The 20,610-nt window shown below is 44.6% G+C and overlaps 1 protein-coding gene across 1 annotated transcript in view; it reads left to right on the forward strand.

Annotated features, from left to right (window-relative positions):
• The first annotated feature begins 3,690 nt into the window (after positions 1 to 3,690).
• Positions 3,691 to 20,610, forward strand: part of LOC139559457 (thrombospondin type-1 domain-containing protein 7A-like) — a 204,435-nt gene continuing 187,515 nt past the window's right edge. The window contains exon 1 of the mRNA XM_071375505.1: positions 3,691 to 4,307. Coding sequence (XP_071231606.1) covers positions 4,151 to 4,307 — 157 coding nt within the window. The 5' untranslated portion in view covers positions 3,691 to 4,150. The remainder of the gene's footprint in view (positions 4,308 to 20,610) is intronic.

Here is a 20,610-nt window from a genome sequence, read left to right on the forward strand (position 1 = left end):
ACCCGGCCAAAACATAGAAATACAGAAACCTAGACAACAAAACATAGAATGCCCACACCACATCACACCCTGACCTAACCAAATAGAGAAATAAAACGGCTCTCTAAGGTCAGGGCGTGACACAAGGTCAACAGTGAAGAGGTGACTCCGGGATGCTGGCCTTCTAGGCAGAGGTGCAAAGAAAAAGCCAGATCTCAGACTGGCCAATAAAAATAAAAGATTAAGATGGGCAAAAGAACACAGATACTGGACAGAGGAACTCTGCCTAGAAGGCCAGCATCCCGGAGTCGCCACTTCACTGTTGACATTGAGACTGGTGTTTTGCGGATACTATTTAATGAAGCTGCCAGTTGAGGACTTGTGAGGCGTCTGTTTCTCAAACTAAACACTCTAATGTACTTGTCCTCTTGCTCAATTGTGCACCGGGGCCTCCCACTCCTCTTTCTATTCTGGTTAGAGCCAGTTTGCGCTGTTCTGTGAAGGGAGTAGTACACAGCATTGTACCAGATCTTCAGTTTCTTGGCAATTTCTCGCATTTAATAGCCTTAATTTCTCAGAACAAGAATAGACTGACGAGTTTCAGAAGAAAGTTCTTTGTTTCTGGCCATTTTGAGCCTGTAATCGAACCCACAAATGCTCCAGATACTCAACTAGTCTAAAGAAGGACAGTTTTATTGCTTCTTTAATCAGAACAACAGTTTTCAGCTGTGCTAACATAATTGCAAAAGGGTTTTCTAATGATCAATTAGCCTTTTAAAATGCTAAACTTGGATTAGCTAACACAACGTGCCATTGGAACACAGGAATGATGGTTGCTGATAATGGGCCTCTGTACGCCTAAGTAGATATTCAATAAAAAATCTGCTGTTTCCAGCTACTATAGTCATTTACAACATTAACAATGTCTGCACTGTTTTTCTGATCAATATGATGTCATTTTAATGGACAAAAAATGTGCTTTTCTTTCAAAATCAAGGACATTTCTAAGTGACCCTAAACTTTTGAACGGTAGTGTATATTTTCTCTCTTTCTCTGAGCGTGTGTGTGTGTGTGTGTGTAGCTCTGTGATGAGTGCATGTGGTGTTGTACTGAAAGTCATTACGCCCAACTCTCCTTAGATATCCTCCCATTACACAGCGCTATCTTTCAAATGCTGATTCTCTCCATCCCTCTTTCGCTCTCCCCTCACACCTCTACCCTCTTTAATGTCTCCCTCTCTCCCTGCCCTCTGTGTCATTCTTCCCTCACCTTCTTTTTCGCTGCCTCTATCTATTCCCACTCTCCTTCATCTCTATCTCTCTCTCGCTCTCTCTCTCTAGTGCTTAGCTGTTAATGTATTTGTTGAGACTGCAGAGGCGGCCGGTGTTAGTGATGGCCATGCCACAGGGAGTCTGGTATCGTCTCAGTCTGTCTCTGTCTCTGTGCTCTGTTTGTGAGTTTTAAATGAGAGCGGCTGAAGCTGTAATCCACCCAGCTGATTCCTTCTAATCAGGGTTGTGCACAAAACCCTTTAAACCTCTGGTAAGCCCTCTCTGTCTTCCTCCCACTCTCTCTCCCTATTTTTCTCACAATTTCCCCTCTCTCTCTCTCTCTCTCTCTCTCTCTCTCTCTCTCTCTCTCTCTCTCTCTCTCTCTCTCTCTCTCTCTCTCTCTCTCTCTTTCTTTCTTTCTTTCTTTCTTTCTTGGCGCTGCTGTCCGACTTTAGACTGTCGTTGGCTTGAGAGAGTAAGGCCAGAAGTGCAACTAGGTGTTAGGATGGGGGGTGAGGAGACTGTTGGAAGTGCCTGCAGAGGAGGGGAGGATAAGAGGACAACTTCTTAGTTTCTAAACAAAATAAAATTACCAATGTCATCATTCAGACAGCTGTCTGTTGTCATTAATCCCACAAAGCTTGACACAGTATGTTTCTCTGTGTGTGAAGCAGCACTGCACGCATTTGTTTGTCCGTGCATGTGTCTGTGTGTCTGTGTGTCTGTGTGTCTGTGTGTGTGTATGAAGCAGTGCTTAGGGAGCAGAGCTGGTGAATAGAGTCCTTCTAGCTCTGGCTTGGCTAATTTGTTGAGCGGCGTGGGCTTCCTGGTTACAGCTATCAGGGGGTGAGATCTCCCTTTATTAACCTAATGGCTGTGAAACTACCACATTGGATGGTAGGCTGGGGAGGAGGAGGAGGAGTGAGGAGGGGGGAGAGGATAAGGGGAATGGGGAGCAGAGGAGTAGGGTGCAGGGGTTGTGGTCAAGGACATTGGGGGAGGGAGTGTTGTCTTGAGCCACTTGGCGATTTCTATTTTGTATTTGTATTTGCCATTGCAGCAGCTACTCTTCCTGGGGTCCGGCAAAACGAAGGCAGTTATACAATTTTAAAAACATTACAATACATTCAGTACAGAATTATCAACACACTAGTGTGTGCCCTCAGGCCCCTATTCTACTAACACATATCTACAACACCAAATCCATGTGTACTGCCTCCCATAGTCTGTTTTGGTCTTGGGACTGTGTTTTCCTGTCTATTCTAACATATTTATTGTTCAAATTTTGCTGTAGTTTTAGACCATGAAGTAGAAACATTATGATTATGATGTTGGATATGTTTTCCTGTCTTTATGTGAGCTGCATTATGGCTAGAATGAGTTACAGTATGTCTGTTATATTGTCAGATTAATTTACCAGCCTCCTTCTATAGGGAGTCACATTTATAGCCTGGTTTCATTGAGTGACCTGTTCCTCTCCTGTGTATGATATGGAAACCAGGAGTGTGTGTGCGTGTAAGTGTGTGTGTGTGTGTGTGTGTGTGTGTGTGTGTGTGTGTGTGTGTGTGTGTGTGTGTGTGTGTGTGTGTGTGTGTGTGTGTGTGTGTGTGTGTGTGTGTGTGTGTGTGTGTGTGTGTGTGTGTGTGTGTGTGTGTACAGATTGTAGGATCTTAATTTGATTACTCCTTTTTTGCTTGGAATTTGCAAACTTGTAGTGTACTTGATTTTTTTTAAAGGCTTTTAAAGTTTGTAATTTACACTTTGAAATTTCAGATAGATTTTCCCTAACGAAAAATGTACCAACCCCTACAAAAATAATTCACATTCCCTGTTGCCGCAGGATTATATTCCTGTTGAAGCGAACTGGCTCAAATTAAGATCCTACTTCTGTATGTGCGGGTACGTGTGTGTGTGTGTGTGTGTGTGTGTGTGTGTGTGTGTGTGTGTGTGTGTGTGTGTGTGTGTGTGTGTGTGTGTGTGTGTGTGTGTGTGTGTGTGTGTGTGTGTGTGTGTGTGTGTGTGTGTGTGCACTGCAGGATGTTGGGTCTCTGGCTTGAATATCATACAAGGTCAAACCCAGCTGACATCAATAATTCATTGTTTTATTTTACTATGACTCATTCAGATGCTCTTTATCCTCCCTCTGTACTGTTTTCAGAGTTCTATCCCCTCTCTCTTTCACACACACACACACACACACACACACACACACACACACACACACACACACACACACACACACACACACACACACACACACACACACACACACACACACACACACACACACACACACACACACACACCCATCTCCCCACCCTCTGTCCAGCTGCCTGCCTCCACTGATGGGAGCATAGAGCACTAACTAAAAAAATAAGGGTATGGAAGTATGATCAAGACAGAGAGAGGGAAGAGCCACAGAGCGAGAGGGAGGGCAAGTTCGATGGAGAGCAAGAGAGGGAGGGCAAGTGAGTGAGTGAGTGATAGAGCGAGAGAGAGAGAGAAGGAGGGAGAGAGAGGGAGGTGCTGCATCAGCTCGGCACACACAGGACGCAGCAACATCAGCAGCCTCGTCTTAGAGGTCTATTGTTCCCTGTTTTCATTACGGACAGACCTCGTTGTCCCTCGCTGACCTAGCCACCACAGAGAGAGAGCGAGAGAGAGAGAGAGGAGGAGAACCCTTCATTCACCCAGGATTACTTCTTCTTAGAGGAACGGACGGAACAACCCTCGTGTGAGAAAGGGACAAAAGCAAAGGGAGCAGAGTACACTTCGCCGCTGCGTCTGCCCGCCTCCTCAGCGTGTTTTTCTGTCTCCGTTGTGTTGCCTTCTCCACTCTTTTTCTATTTGGTTTTCTGTTATTGTGTGGATACTATCCCCACGGTCCCCCTGCGAGAGCCATGGGGTTGCCCGGTGGAGTGAAGGGGATGCTGGGTGTGTGGAGGGAGTTACTTCCCTCTCACTGGAGGCTGGTGCTGGTCCTCTTCTGGATCTCTGGAGCCACAGAGGCACAAACTGCAGCCGACACCAAACCAACTGTCTACGTCTGGCAAACAGGTAATGCTGCTACAACTCCTGTTCTGTTCATTCATTCGGTCACCATGCTGAAAATAGAGGGAGTGTCGAGAAAGATATCATCCTCTGTTACTAGATGTACAGTGCAGCAGACTACTCTCTCTCTCTCTGTCTCTCTGTCTGTCTGTCTGTCTGTCTGTCTGTCTGTCTGTCTGTCTGTCTGTCTGTCTGTCTCTGTCTGTCTCTGTCTGTCTCTGTCTGTCTGTCTGTCTGTCTGTCTGTCTGTCTGTCTGTCTGTCTGTCTGTCTGTCTGTCTGTCTGTCTGTCTGTCTGTCTGTCTGTCTGTCTTACTCTTGAGTGGTAGACTGGAATCTCTTTATGAAATATTGATTTGAAGATGTTTGTTGATGTTGAGTGGTGGTGATTGTTTATCGTGGAAGGGCTTGAGAGTGTTATTGTATACTGTACTATATAACTGTACTGCTGGTACCTACCTGTACCTATTCAATCTGCTTGTCTGAGTCCCAAATAGCCCTGGTCAAAAGTGGTGCACAAAGCCTTGTATTTTTGTTGTCTATGTTTTCTTGTTGCCTTTGCTTACTGCTTTGGGGGATACAGTTTAGACTCTGACCACCGAATCAAGAGCATTTGAGAAGAATTGGGCATGTTTTTAGAATGAAAAGAAACAAAGGTACAACTCCCTTAAGCCGGATTCACACCTGCTGTTTGCAGAATAGAGAGGAAATAAAAAAGGCTGCATGTGTCAAGAGGTTAAGGCATTGGAGATCCTTTTGCCATATTGTGGTATGTGAACATATTTACTGCAGTCCCTGAGGTGAATCCCCAGCCTACTCTGGCTGTTGCTGAGGGGAGGCGGAGGAGAGGACTCGAGATTGTGGGACTATGCTTTTTCCCATTCACTCCCATTCACAAGGCTCACAGTGGCAGCTGGTACTGCTCCAACCGCTACAAACCGTTATTGGACACATTTATCACAATCTGACACATGCAGTTGACGAGTTGCATTACCGGTGGGGTGGTGGATGCTGACGCTGTGTGCATAGGTTCCCTTATGAACATGTGTTTGAACTATGAACCTGCATGTTGCAAACGAGTGAGCTGCACATTAGAATAATGTTGATGACCAATACATGTTCATACATTTTTATTTTGCTCCATATGAGCAGTTGTATATTTGCAGAAACATAATTTATTGTTTCTGTGTTATAAGGTACATTATATATACAAAAGTAAGTGGACACGCCTTCAAATTAGTGGATTCGGCTATTTCAGCCACACTCATTGCTGACAGGTGTATAAAGTCGAGCAAACAGCCAAGCAATCTCCATAGACAAACATTGGCAGTAGAATGGCCTTACTCAAGAGTGACTTTCAACATGCCACCTTTCCAACAAGTCAGTTCATCAAATGTCTGCCCCGCTAGAGCTGCCCCTGTCAACTGTAAGTGCTGTTATTGTGAAATAGAAACGTCTAGGAGCAACAACGGCTCAGCCGCGAAGTAGTTGGCCACACAAGCTCACGAAATGGGTGCTAAAGCACGTAGCACGTAAAAATCGCCTGTCCTCGGTTGCAACACTCACTACCCAGTTCCAATCTGCCTCTGGAAGCAACGTCAGCACAATAACTGATCGTTGGGAGCTTCATGAAATGGGTTTCCAAGGCCGAACAGCCGCACACAAAGCTAAGATCACCATGCGCAATGCCAAGCGTCGGCTGGAGTGGTGTAAAGCTCGCTGCCATTGGACTCTGGAGCAGTGGAAACACGTTCTCTGGAGTGATGTTTCACCATCTGGCAGTCCGACGGACGAATCTGTCCCAATGCATAGTGCAAACTGTACAGTTTGGTGGAGGAGGAATAATGATCTGGGGTTATTTTTCATCCCTTAGTTACATTGAAAATAAATCTTAACACTACAGCATACAATGACATTCTTGACGATTCTGTGCTTCCAACTTTGTGGCAACAGTTTGGGGAAGGCCCTTTCCTGTTTCAGCATGACAATGCCCCTGTGCACAAAGTGAGGTCCATACAGAAATTATTTGTTGAGATCGGTGTGTAAGAATTTGACTAGCCTACACAGAGCCCTGACCTCAACCTCATCAAACACCTTTGGGATGAATTGGAATGTCGACTGCAAGCCAGGCCTAATCGCCCAACATCAGTGCCCGACCTCACTAATGCTTTGTGACTGAATGGAAGCAAAGGGGGAAGGGGAGTGATGGGGAAGTGGGAGTAAAGGCGATGGGGAGGGGACCGATGGATGTTGGATGGGAAGGGCATAGAAGGGGGAAGGAGAGAAGGGGAAGGGGGAGATAAGAGGGTGATGGGGGAAGGGGATGGATGAATGCTTGTATGCTGACCCTGTGGAACAGGATGGGTCCTTGGGATACGCTGGGAAAGATCAATGTCCTATTAGACTGCTGTCTCACCAGGAGATGCCCCTCTCTCTCTCTCTCTCTCTCTCTCTCTCTCTCTCTCTCTCTCTCTCTCTCTCTCTCTCTCTCTCTCTCTCTCTCTCTCTCTCTCTCTCTCTCTCTCTCTCTCTCTCTCTCTCTCCCCTTCACAACTCCTCCCTTTCTCTCCCTGCCACCATCTCCCCTCCCCCTCTCTGTTTTTAATTAATTGTGTCACGATACTGAAATGCACTGCATTTGTTTCATATTGGCCTGTATTATTTCAGTGTACAGTGTGCTACTGTTAGAGAGATCTGCAACTTCCACAGTACCCTAACATTCTGCATTGTGATGCTAGTTTGTCTTGCTAGTGTGGATGGATGTGGCAGTATTCAGAAATGCGCTGGATTTCTCCGGGGAGGTTTTTATATTCCTGTATTGTAGCGGTCTTCAGTGTGTTATTGTTTTGGAGACCGTGTTGAGAGATCTGCATTGACGTGGCATGTTGATGAGGTCTCGGGGGTCTCTTGGTGACCCGTTCTGCCCCTGACGTCCAACACAATTACACTGTTTTGTCCAACCTCAGCACATCTGTCTGGTGGTGTGTGGGATTGTAGACTATGGATTGGAGGCTCATCTGGACCCAACCTGATTTATAAAGAAAGGGGTTGGGTTGCGAGCAATAGATATTCCTCAGTGATTTTTTCTCTCAATGACAGTACATAGATTTACAGTATATCTGTGCAGAGATACATGGAGGAGAGATGTTTTGGGGAGAAGAGAGGGGAGGGGTGGATTCCTATATTTCCCAGAGGAGGAAGATATCCATGGGGATGATATGTTAAAGGAAGGAGGAGAGAGGTTCTCCTGGGTGCAGTATTCCTGGCGTCCCTGGCATCGCATGGAGAGGGAAGACCTCAAGGGAGAAGGAAAAATCTCCATGAATGTGTGAATGCGCTGAGAGATTTTGAGAATTTATTCCACCTAATTAGTGCATCCAAGCTGCAAAAGCAAACAATTTGACACCAATAGCATCTGTTATATTAGTTAGCAGTAAGGTGTGTCTTTCTTGCCTTGTGTTTCCATGTTTGTTTTAGCCATACCTTTGGGGTCTATCACATCCTGTTTTGCACATGCCTGGGGTACGTCCCAATCATCTCTCCATCTTCCTGCTCGTTCACTACTCCCAACAAATTTTAAAATCATTTGATTGGTGATGGCATGGGCTAGAGGAAGTTTCTATATAGCAGTAATTTCCTTTCAAATCCAGGAAGGGAAGTGAACAAGTGCACATTTAAGGAGGAAGAAGAGATAATTGTCATGCACTCCTGGTAGTAATTGACAGGGTAGTTCCATAGCTGTCTGCTCCTCTTTGGGGCTTTAGAAAGACCGTAGTAAATGGAGGCTGTTCTATTGAATCCTACAAAGAGTCTGTCTATAACCGCCCGCCAGCCATCACCACTTCATCCTCAGAGATGGACACTTGGTCGTTCTATTGTCCCCAGCGTGGCAGTGCTAAGGCTTCTGTGACAGATGCTGTACTGTCTTCTGTCCACAGAGAAACACAATGGAATCCCTTTACCTCTCAGTCCTTTGTTCCTGCTCCTCCTCCTCCTCCTCCTCTTCCACCTCCAATGGAACAACTGCCTAGTGCCTACCCCCACCCCCTCACGCACACACACATGCACAGATGCACAAACACACGCATGCGCACACACACAGCCCTCTCTCTGAGGCCTGACCTCTGACCTCTGAGCTAGGAGGGGTCTCGTGAGGGCATCGCTAAGAAAGGAGGGCCGGGATGCTGCAGCTTCTACAGGCCAAGTGTCAAGTACTTAATTCAAGCATTTCCACTTGGCTGGTAGCCTGTTCCTATGTGTTTGTGTGTGTGTGCGTGCATGTGTGTATGTTTACATGTCTACAGAAAGCCTACTGGAGAGCACTCGACCCGTCCTTGTGTTCCATTGTGTGAAGCAGCCTACCATTAACAGGAAGCATGCAGCTCTCAAAAGAAAACATAGGCACATTCACAAATGATTAAAGCCGTTTGTTGTTCACAATTACACTCAAACATCAGATTGCATTGTGCTAAAGAGCTGGAGGAGCATTATGCTATCAGGGTGTAGATGGAAGGGGATGAAATGGGTTGCTTCCCCAATGACACCCTATTCCCTATCTAGTGCACTACTGTTAATGCACTATAAAGTGAATATGGTGTAATTTGGGACACAGCCCCTCACGTCTCCCTAGGATTCATCAAGTGCCAAATTGCTGCTATTATTTTGGCGGGTTTAGCAGAAGAGTCCAGCTGTTCAGCTCTAGCATGGCTGCTCGCCCCAGGTGGAGGATGGACTGAGACACACACACACATTCACAGACAATTAGGCATGCAGACCGTCCTCTAAGCTCAACAGCTTTTGTCTTTGTCTCCCCTTTCCTCTGTCTCAGTTTCTTTCTGTCTCTGTCACTCGCTCTCTCTCTTTCAAAGCTGAGAGTCCTTCTGCTTTCTAAGTGTAGCTGTCTGCTCCTCTGGCATTGCCGTATTCATGCTTTAATTTCTCCTTCTCTCCTGACAACCGAGGAAGTATTCCTAATCAGTAGCTTTGAATATTCACGCTGGTAGACAAAAGGAGAGAGACAGTGTGACAGTGAGATTCGACTTACACACACCTCCAGTCTAGCGCTTTCTTTCTAAGACACACACACATAGACCTACAGAGAGAGATTCAAAGACACACTTGCACCCATACACGCACCAACCTAACACACACACTGCCATCCCATCCTAGCCAATCCCAGTGTGTAGTACCGTGCATGCTCTACCGACACGCCTCATCACTCTGTGTGTGTGTGTGTGTGTGTGTGTGTGTGTGTGTGTGTGTGTGTGTGTGTGTGTGTGTGTGTGTGTGTGTGTGTGTGTGTGTGTGTGTGTGTGTGTGTGTGTGTGTGTGTGTGTGTGTGTGTGTGTGTGTGTGTGTGTGTGTGTGTACTAGTAGTGGGTGGTTGTTGTGTGTTTGGATCTGTCACCACTACACCTACAGGCCCTGGACACGGGGAGGCTAAGTAATTACATGGAGTTGGTTCGATCCTGCTGTTACTGCTGGCTGTGGCCACTGTGTGTTTGTGTGTGTGTGTGACAGGGGGCCGGGTCAGGGCCAGTTTAACACGACAAGCCCATCAGTCGCTCATAGCACGGTACCTGTCAGCTTGCAATGGCAGCTGGGTAATTACAAGCTGTAGCAATTATAGAGGTGAGGTCACGGGGATGAAGACGTGCAAATGAAAAGAGAAATGCCTGCAGACTGTTGTATGCACTGTGATAACATATGGCAATAACCAACATGAGCATACAACTGTGCAGTTCATATATTTTCCTTGTGACATATTTAGTACCTTACACTGTGTACGCTTCTTCTGAATAATCCAACAAGCACGCAAATACATTGACTGTTAATGGACTCTTTCCAAATAGGTCTGTGTGTTGGACAGGACAGCCGTGACTGTTATCCAACTGTAAATGTGTGGTCCACTGTAACGCCGCTAACCAGCTTACCATGCTTAATAAGGTAGGAACCATCCATTCCCTAAAGGCCCCTGGGACAAATCGGTTCCGTCCTGGCCACTCACGTTCCCTCCAGGGGCTGGTTAGCTGAGCTAAAACGTGCTGCTTGACTCTGCTAATCACTAAGCTTAGCTAAGGAAACTGCTTTAAACCAACACCTGAGCAATCTGCCTCCGCTCACTATGTTCTCCTTTCAGCGGCTAGCTAGCTAGGTAGCGCTCCTCACTCTGTGCTCTAAAGTTTAGCTATAAGTAGCTAGCTAGCAGTCCTCTCTCTGTGTTCTAATCTCACAGGCTATCTAGCTAGCTTTGAGAGGATACCTCCTGCCTGTTCTCCTTAGAGGCTTGGTAGCTAGCTAGCCCTCCTTTCTTTGTACTGTACTCTCAGAGGCTAGCTAGCTAACCCTGCTTTGACATATGATCATAGAGCTGAGCCCTGTAGTTCTGTACACAAACCCACTGCTCTCTAATGCATTGTATGTTTTCCCAGAGCTACACACACACATGGCGCACACAGGCTGAGAGGAGATGATATGATGTCTGTAATGAATTAATCATCTTAAGAGGGTGTAGATGGAGGAAGGAAAGGTCTGCTACAGTAGGTGGAGAGGAGGCTGCATAAGTGACTGCGGTAGCTCTGTTGTACTAGCATTAGCACAAACACATACACCCGGTCACACACCCACACGCACACACACACACACACATACACACACACACATACACACACAGTATGCATTTTTGGCCAGAGGAGTGTGTGTTGTGTGATATATACTGAACAAAAATATAAAACAATTCTAAGATTTTACTGAGTTACAGTTCAAATAAGGAAATCTGTTAATTGAAATAAATTCATTAGGCCCTAATCTTTGGATTTCACATGACTGGGAATACAGTTATGCACCTGCTGGTCACAGATACCTTAAAAAAAGGTAGGGGTGTGGATCAGAATACCAGTCAGTATCTGGTGTGACCACCATTTGTCTCACGCCACGCGACACATCTTCTTCGCATTGAGTTGATCAGGCTGTGGATTGTGAACTGTGGAATGTTGTCCCACTCCTCTTCAATAGCTGTGCGAAGCTGCTGGATAATGGCGGGAACTGAAACACGCTGTCGTACACGTTGATCCAGAACATCCCAAACATGCTCAATGGGTGACATGTCTTGTGAGTATTCAGGCCATGGAAGAACTAGGACATTTTCAGCTTCCAGGAATTGTGTACAGATCCTTGAGACATGGGGCCGTGCATTATCATGCTGAAACACGAGGTGATGACGGTGGATGAATGGCACGACAATGGGCCTCATGATCTCGTCATGGTATCTCTGTGCATTCAAATTGTTATCGATAAAATGCAATTGTGTTTGTTGTCCGTACCTTATGCCTGCCCATCCCATAACCCCACCACCACCATGGGGTACTCTGTTCACAACGTTGACATCAGCAAACCACTCGCCCACACGACGCCATACACGCTGTCTTCCATCTGCCAGGTACAGTTGAAACCGGGATTCATCTGTGAAGAGCACACTTCTCCAGTGTGCCAGTGGCCTTTGACGGTGAGCATTTGCCCATTGAAGTCACTGACAACTCCGAACTGCAGTCAGGTCAACACCCTAATGAGGACGACGAACACGCAGATGAGATTCCCTTAGTTAATGACAATTTGTGCAGAAATTCTTTGGTTGTGCAAACCCACAGTTCCATCATCTGTCCGGTTGGCTGGTCTCAGACAATCCCATAGGTGAAGAAGCCGGAAGTGGAGGGCCTGGGCTGGCATGGTTACACGTGGTCTGCGGTTGTGAGGCCGGCTGGACGTACTGCCAAATTCTCTAAAACGACATTGGAGGCAGCTTATGGTAGAGAAATTAACATTAAATTATCTGTCAACAACTCTGGTGGACATTCCTGCAGCCAATTCTGACAGCCAATTTCTGCAGCCAATTGCACACTCCTTCAAAATTTGAGTCATCTGTGGCATTGTGTTGTGTGACAAAGCTGCACATTTTAAAGTGGCCTTTTATTGTCCCCAGCACAAGCTGCACCTGTGTAATGATCATGCTTTTTAATCAGCTTCTTGATATGCCACGCTTATTAGGTGGATGGAGAAATGCTCACTAACAGGGATATAAACAAATTTGTGAACAAAATTTGAGCGAAATAAGCTTTTTGTGAGAATGGAACATTTCTGGTATCTTTAACTTCAGCTCATGAAACATGGGACCAACACTTTATATGCTACATTTATATTTTTGTTAAGTATACATGGAGTACAGGGGTGCATAGAAGATAAGCTGACACAGGCAATAGGCTCACCTCTGGCAGTCAAGTCAATGCAGCAGGATGAGCGAGAGAGAGAGAGAGTGTGATATATTGAGAAATAGAGAGAGAGGGATAGATTTGGAAAAATGAGATAGGGATAGATTGAGAAAGAGAGAGAGAGAGAGATGACTAGTTAAAGAGGTAGATGGGTTTAAGCCAGAGTAAATAGGCCAGATTTACATAAGGCATAAGGACCTGACTGGAGGTAAACAATCTGTCCTGTGTTTATATCATCATCCACACTGGCCTCCTCTGTGCCAGCTAACATCCTACAAACCCCTTAACACCTACAAAACCCTTTAAACGCCCCTTAAACACATTAACAGCTGCTTATTACTACATTATTCATGATAGTGAAACATAGGGAGCTCATTCCTCTCAGGAAATAAAGCCCAGTCGCCGGTAGCAAGACACCTCCAGCTTTACAAGGACCTAAGGAAGTCCGCCAAGTCACAACATGACTGGTAGTGGAAGTGGTGGGGAATTTGGATCAGGGTCAAAGAGACACACTTTCCCATTACTAAATTATGCACCCAAAGCCTCAGAGATCTGAGTTGAAGAACGAGGAAAGTTCTTTCCCCTGTAACTATTCCCGAGGTTGTTGCTGTAAATGAGAATGTGTTCTCAGTCAACTTACCTGGTAAAATAAGGGTAAACATTTTTTTTAAGGTTAAACCAAGGTCCTCAGTGAAGTAGTAAAATATAAGATGTGTGCATGCGTACACACACACACACAAACACACACACACACACACACACTTCCTATCTGTCTCTGTAAATCTCCCCATCCAATCAAGTAAGATGACATTAGCTAATTGAGATCTTGATCCCATCTCCGGTTAGATGTACAATACCAGTCACAAGTTTGGACACACCTACTCATTCAAAGGTTTTACTTTATTTGTACTATTTTCTACATTGTAGAATAATAGTGACGACATGAAATAACACATATGGAATCATGTAGTAACCAAAAAAGTGTTGTTGAACAAATCAAAAATATTTAATATTTTAGATTGGTATTGGTATTCTCTCAACCAGCTTCACCTGGAATGCTTTTCTAACAGTATTGAAGGAGTTCCCACATTTGTTGAGCACTTGTTGGCCACTTTTCCTTGTTGGCTGCTTTTCCTTCACTCTGCGGTCCAACTCATCCCAAACCATCTCAATTGGGTTGAGGTTGGGTGATTGTGGAGGCCAGGTCATCTGATGCAGCACTCCATCACTCTCCTTCTTGGTCAAATAGCCCCTTCACAGCCTGGAGGTGTCATTGACCAGTTGAAAAACAAATTATGGTCCCACTAAGCGCAAACCAGATGGGATGGCGTATCGCTGCACAATGCTGTGGTAGCCATGCTGGTTAAGTGTGCCTTGAATTCTAAATAAATCAGACAGTGCCACCAGCAAAGCACCCCCATCACCATCACACCTCCTCCTCCATGCTTCACGGTGGGAACCACATATGCAGAGATCATCCGTTCATCTATTCTGCGTTTCACAAAGACACTGCGGTTGGAACCAATAATCTAAAATTTGGACTCATCAGACCAAAGGACAGATTTCCACTGGTCTAATGTGCGTTGCTTGTGTTTCTTGGTCCAAGCAAGTCTCTTCTTCTTATTGGCGTCCTTTAGTAGAAGTTTCTTTGCAGCAATTCGATCATGAAGGCCTGATTCAATCATTCTTCTCTGAACAGTTGATGTTGAGATGTGTCTGTTACTTGAACTCTGTGAAGCATTTATTTGGTCTGCAATCTCTGAGGCTGGTAACTCTAATGAACTTAACCTCTGCAGAAGAGGTAAATCTGGGTCTTCCTTTCCTGTGGTGTTCATCATGAGATTTCATCATAGCGCTTGATGGTTTTTGCAACTGCACTTGAAGAAACTTTAAAAGTTCTTGAAATGTCTTAAAGTAATGATGGACTGTCGTTTATCTTTGCTTATTTGAGCTGTTCTTGCCATAATATGGGCTATCTTCTGTATACCACCACTACCTTGTCACAACACAACAGATTAGCTCAAACACATTAAGCTGGAAAGAAATTCCACAAATGAACTTTTAACAAGGCAGACCTGTTAATTGAAATGCATTCCAGGTGACTACTTCATGAAGTTGGTTGAGAGAATGCCAAGAGTGTGCAAAGCTGTCATCAAGGCAAAGGGTGGCTATTGGAAGAATCTCAAATATGAAATAAATGTTGATTTGTTTAACACTTATTTGGTTACTAATTGATTCTATATGTGTTATTTCATAGTTTTGATCTATTCACTACTATTCTACAATGTAGAAAATAGTAAAAATAAAGAAAACCCCTGGAATGAATAGGTGTGTCCAAACTGTTGACTGATTATCCAGTCTACTGAAACAGCAGACGGTTCTATTGATGTGGATGGCTCTTTATACAGTCACATAATTTGTGTAACTTTTAACCCTTAGTTAAACAAACTTAGCTATAAAAGAACAAAGGACATGTCAAAGCCAATCACTGATGACTAAATGTTGTCTATCCCATTACAAGCTTTCTGTTGTCTATCCCATCAGTTTGCTGTTCTGCAGCAGGTGTGGATGGGGTCAGCAGGGTAGTAGAGCTTACTTAAGCCGTGATAACTGGTGCCACATGGAGTTGGCAGGAGACCAGCAGACCCATCCAGATCAGTGTCAAAGAGTTCCCAGGGATTGTGTGTGTGTGTGTATTTGTGTGTATGTGTGTGTGTTTGCACAGTAGTGTGTTTGTGGCCAGTCTTTTTCCGTGACCTCGATTCTCTAAGTTTGGCAGTAGGATTGGCGACGTCTCTTCTCATCCACCAATTTATTTCCTTATACAGAGTTCATTTTATCTATTTTGTTCCCAAAGTGTGTTCTAGATTGGTTTTCTGGGATCCTTGGGACGTCCCTACCCTAACCTTAAGCCCTACCCTAAACCTAACCATAACCATAACCACAACCCTTACCTAACCCTAACCTTAACCCATACCTTAACCATTTAACATTTCAACTTCAATGGTTATGTCAGAGTTGGGATGTCCCACGGATCCAGTCTAGCAAGGACCGTTCCAGATTATGGGGTTGGACAGATCTACATCCTGTGACCTTTGGCCTTCTTCCTGCTTTAAAACATTGACACAGGAACGTGTTCAGGGAGGTGAAATGTACAGAATGTCACAGATAGTAATGTACTGTATATGGCTAACACGATTAACTATTGTCTGTGACGGGATATATTTATCTCTGATTACCCTGTAATGTTACACCTTCCTGAATAAGCTCCAGCTCTTCACTAAGGCCACCTATTAGCACCAAGCCAACATCTACGGTAGGCTAGAATATCCCACGTCACTAGACATGTACATAGGACACATAATGCATCATTAATATGCTTTATATGCCAATTGGAGGAGTCACATAACATGTATGCAACTTAGCAGCCACTTCTATCCATACATTTTAATGTGTAGGCTATATCATCTCTGCGGGATCCTTGTTGCTATGCAGAGAGAGGAGCAGAGTGAAGTGTTTGCTGATTTGACTATGGAGGCAGAGAGGAAGAAATCAGAACAGTCGGTCACATCCCCTCTAGAGGTGGAAGGAAATGCAGGCAGACAGTACATTGATTTCTTATGTTACGTGTATCCAATGTGGGAAACTTCACAACTCTGTCGATGTGTGGGAGCTACACACTCACACATGCACACAACCTTATCCCAGGCACTGCACATTCCCAGTCTGTTCAATCTAGCTTTCATTAGCACACACCCAGAGCCCAAGTAGAAGTGCACCATTCCTATCTTTTTCTTCCACATAGTATCCCTGCCTATTGATTTTCAGACACATGTTCTTGGAATAGTATTCTTGGCTTAGACATGGCTCAATGGTCCACTGCTTACAGAGTATTTCCTCAATAGAAGAACCATAATCTATAATTAAAGCTCTCTCCACCCTCTTCTTCCTTGTCACCCAGCCCCCTACAGGTGTTTCCATTAGCCAGACGATATGAAAAAGATCCTTCACACTGGATGAAGGCAGGTTTAAACTTAAACAGAAACTTTGGGGAAGAAGGAGGGATTCCATCCATGTCATTTTTCATGGGTTGTCATGAGTTACAAGAGCAGGCCGATTCACGCAACGGCACTATGGATTAATTTCCCCTCTTTGACACAGACATGCTCAGGAAAGTGATATCACAACTTAAGCCTTCTACCTGCCTTCTCGATCCTATTACCACCACCTTCTTCAAAACAGTTTTTAATTGCATATCTAAATAAGTGCAGGCTATTGTTAATCACGCTCTGTTCACAGGCACCTTCCACACTGCACTAAAAACTGTTATGGTGAAACCCCTTCTGAAGAAAAGACATCTAGATTCTTCAACTCTTAGCAGTTTTCGGCCAATCTCCAACCTTCCATTCTGAAGCAGAATTCTGGAGAAAATGGTGTTCAAACAGCTAAAATATTTCTTAAATGCCAACAGTATTTTAGAAAAATGTCAATCTGGTTTTCGTGCCCACCACAGCACAGAGACAGCCTTAGTTAAAGTGATATATGATCTTAGAGCTAACAAAGATGATAAATAGCTAGTTCCACAAGGTTCGATTTTGGGTCTGGTACTGTTCAGTTTATATATGTTACCCATTGGCAGCGTTATCAGAAAGCACAGCAGTGATTTTCATTGCTACGCAGACGATACACAACTTTACATTTCTGTGTCACCAGAGGATTTTAGCTCCACAGATAAATGATTAGACTGTATTAGTGATTTAAATACTACGATGGCACACAACTTCCTCCAGCTAAATCAAGACAAGACCAAGGAACTTATTGTTGGAGCCAAAGCACAGAGAAGACAATCTAGCCGTACATTTTAATTCATGGGCAATAAAGATAAAACACCAGGTAACAACGTAGGTGTTATTTTAGATTCTGAACTACGTTTCAAATCACATTTTAGGAATGTGACCAAAATAGTTTTTTCCACCTGAGGAACATTGCCAAGGTGCGGCTGTTTCTCTCTCAAGCTGATACAGAGAGACTCATACATATTACAAGCAGGCTTGACTACTGTATTGGTCTCCTGTCTGCTCAACCCAAGAAAGCCATTGGTCAACTGCAAAACATACAGAATGCTGCAGCACGGGTACTGGCCAAGAACAGACGGAGAGCACACATTACACCGGTTTTAATGTCTCCGCAATGGCTGCCTGTGAGTTTTAGAATATATTTTAAGATTCTTCTATTGGTTTTTAAATCAATGCACGATTGTGCATCCAAATAAATGTCAGGCATACTTTTATGTTATGTACCCAGTAGAACCTGAGGGGGGCTGAAACTGTGGACATATTTAAAAGATCTTAAAACACATCTCTTGAGCTTTGCTTTTCCTCAGGGTGCCTTTTAGTTGTTCTGTTTGTCATTCTTTTGTTTGCTGTGTAGTAAATATTTCAGCTTTTATTTCGTTTTTATTCATTTTTTCCTGTAAAGCACATTGTGTTGAATTCCATGTCTGAAATGTTCTGTATAAATAAAGCTTGATTTGATGATTTGATTTGATTCATCATAGTTATGGTAGCCACTGAACCGTGGTCCCCGAAGGAACACTCCCCATATCATCCTCCTCTACCAACAATGCACCATTACCCACAACCCACCACACACCACCTCCTGGCTCATCAGCTCCAGGATGTAGGGAACCCTGGTCGAGCTCTCAGTGTCTGATGGTCTCCGGGGATGGTAAAAAGAAAGACAGCGAGAGAGAAAGAGAGAGAGGGTGGTGGGTGGGAGGGATTGTGGGAAATACTAGACAGCTATTTATCACCTACAGTCAATATAATAACTTCCTCTTCACCTTCCTCCTATAGTGTAGGTATCATGTAGAGAACCTAGAACCATACTGCATGGTATCCAGGATACTGTATTATACTGCATATTGTTTGTTTAGTACTGCAGAGCTGGCTTCTTGCAGAGTAGGTGGACCTAGATAAGTGAACACCATGTATTGCAGTCATGCATTATGGTGGTGTTAGGCAACATGAATGGTTATGTATGAGGTTTGATAATCCCCCCAGACTCTGGGCTGCTGGCCTGGAAGGGACACAACCATGGCCTGCTTATCCTGCATAAAGCAACGTTTGTTGTTGTCTCAAAATCTCACATGTGATCAGTCAGACACACATTCAATGCACAGAAACGCATACAAATGCCATACACTCAGATTCTCACATACACTCACACACACATCCACATTCAGTGAGGGAGTGATAGCGAGCAATAGATTGGGTGAGGGAGGGAGGGAGGGAGGGAGGGAGGGAGGGAGGGAGGGAGGGAGGGAGGGAGGGAGGGAGCGTTTGTATAATACATCTATGTGGCATGGCTTATCTCCCGCTAAGACGGGGTCATTACTGATCTAGGGATGCTGCAGCGGCCTGGATGGATTATAGATTACAGTTGATTCATAAACTTTATTTAAAAATATCATAAAAGGATTAGGAGGTTTACACTATATGCACCGTCTTTATTTTATACACATAGCATTCCACTATATGTTTATTTGTATATACATAGCTTTGATGATATGGATAGTGTTCGAATTGAAAAGGCCTATTGATAAAAATAAAACCATAACAAAACAGATATCCATGGAAACTAAATGGTTTAAATGATCCAGGGGCCAGTGCACTGCAGCTGACCCTCTGCTCCTCCCAGGCCTCCATCATCTCCTCGTCCTTTCTGTTTCCTCCTGTAGTCTTGGTTGGATCAATCCAGAATAGGAGTTGAAGGCCAATGGACGCCCTGGTTCCAATATGTCACAATAATTAAGAGTGGAGTCAGTGGACACTGCATCTCATTCTTCCCCCTCTCTCTCCCTTCCATTCCCCAGTACAGTTATTCTAATACCAGCGCCTGGCATTAGGGAGTGGCCTAATATAACATGGCATCCTATCATAAGCTAACATGCCGATCGTAGCGTCCCGTCACTATCACCAACACCATTGCCCTATTCCTCCTCATCATCTTCCTCCATTGACCTCCTTTCCAGTCGACTTCCCCACTTCCTGACTGGCAACTAATTCCCTCTGCTGATGTTGCCTACGTGTCTCCATGTTATTGTGGGATGCTCTTCAGACACTAAAGGGAAAGTTACTTCAGTCAAAAACCTAAGGCAGATTCCATTCTGTCTTGAGTGTATCCGAGGTCTGAGAAGGCTGTGTGTGTGTGTGTGTGTGTGTGTGTGTGTGTGTGTGTGTGTGTGTGTGTGTGTGTGTGTGTGTGTGTGTGTGTGTGTGTGTGTGTGTGTGTGTGTGTGTGTGTGTGTGTGTGTGTGTGTGTGTGTGTGTGTGTGTCCTGGTCCTGTCTGGAGCATGCCTTGCTGACAATTCCCAGTGAATGTGATGTGCACCAGTGACTAGAGTAATAAAACTGTCTCCATGATTGTCATGCACAGGGGGGTCACCGCGGCAATGCAGTCCTGCTCTATTATGGGATACTAATTCAGTCTTGCCATTGGTCTGTTGCAGGACCGACGGCAATACATTGGTGTTATAGCTCTGTGTGTTTGTGTGTGTGTGTCAGTATTATCCCACTGGCCAGTCCATACTGCCGGTGTGTTAAATTAAATGTCACTGGGTCTGAAGTACACTTGCTTTCCAATAGCTGCAATTTGTGTTGCCACTTGAATGGTCTAATGGTGGCTAAACATGACAGCTGGAATTGGTAACCGTTAGTCTGTCTCTCTGTGTGATCATGTGGGCGTCAAACCAAAGGGCAATGGATGACCGCTCTGTTGGTTCTTATTGTGTTGTGATGAGATGCCATTGCTCTTTTATACAGTACTTCCTGCAAGGCTTGACAACTAAATGATATGTCAAGATCCAAGATCTGTTTGGTGCAATATTGTTCCGATTTTTCTGTTCATTTTTTTCTCTTGTCAAAAGACCTTCGTGCACAAGATTATTGTGAAAACACGTGTGTCTTGTCCAGAATGTTGTTTGCTCATTGCAGGTCATCCATAACCTCTCTCAGCACACGTTCATCCCCAGACAGGCAGCTCTC

The sequence above is a fragment of the Salvelinus alpinus genome, chromosome 29 (genome assembly GCF_045679555.1).
Source record: "Salvelinus alpinus chromosome 29, SLU_Salpinus.1, whole genome shotgun sequence".
In the NCBI taxonomy this organism is placed as follows: Eukaryota; Metazoa; Chordata; class Actinopteri; order Salmoniformes; family Salmonidae; genus Salvelinus; species Salvelinus alpinus.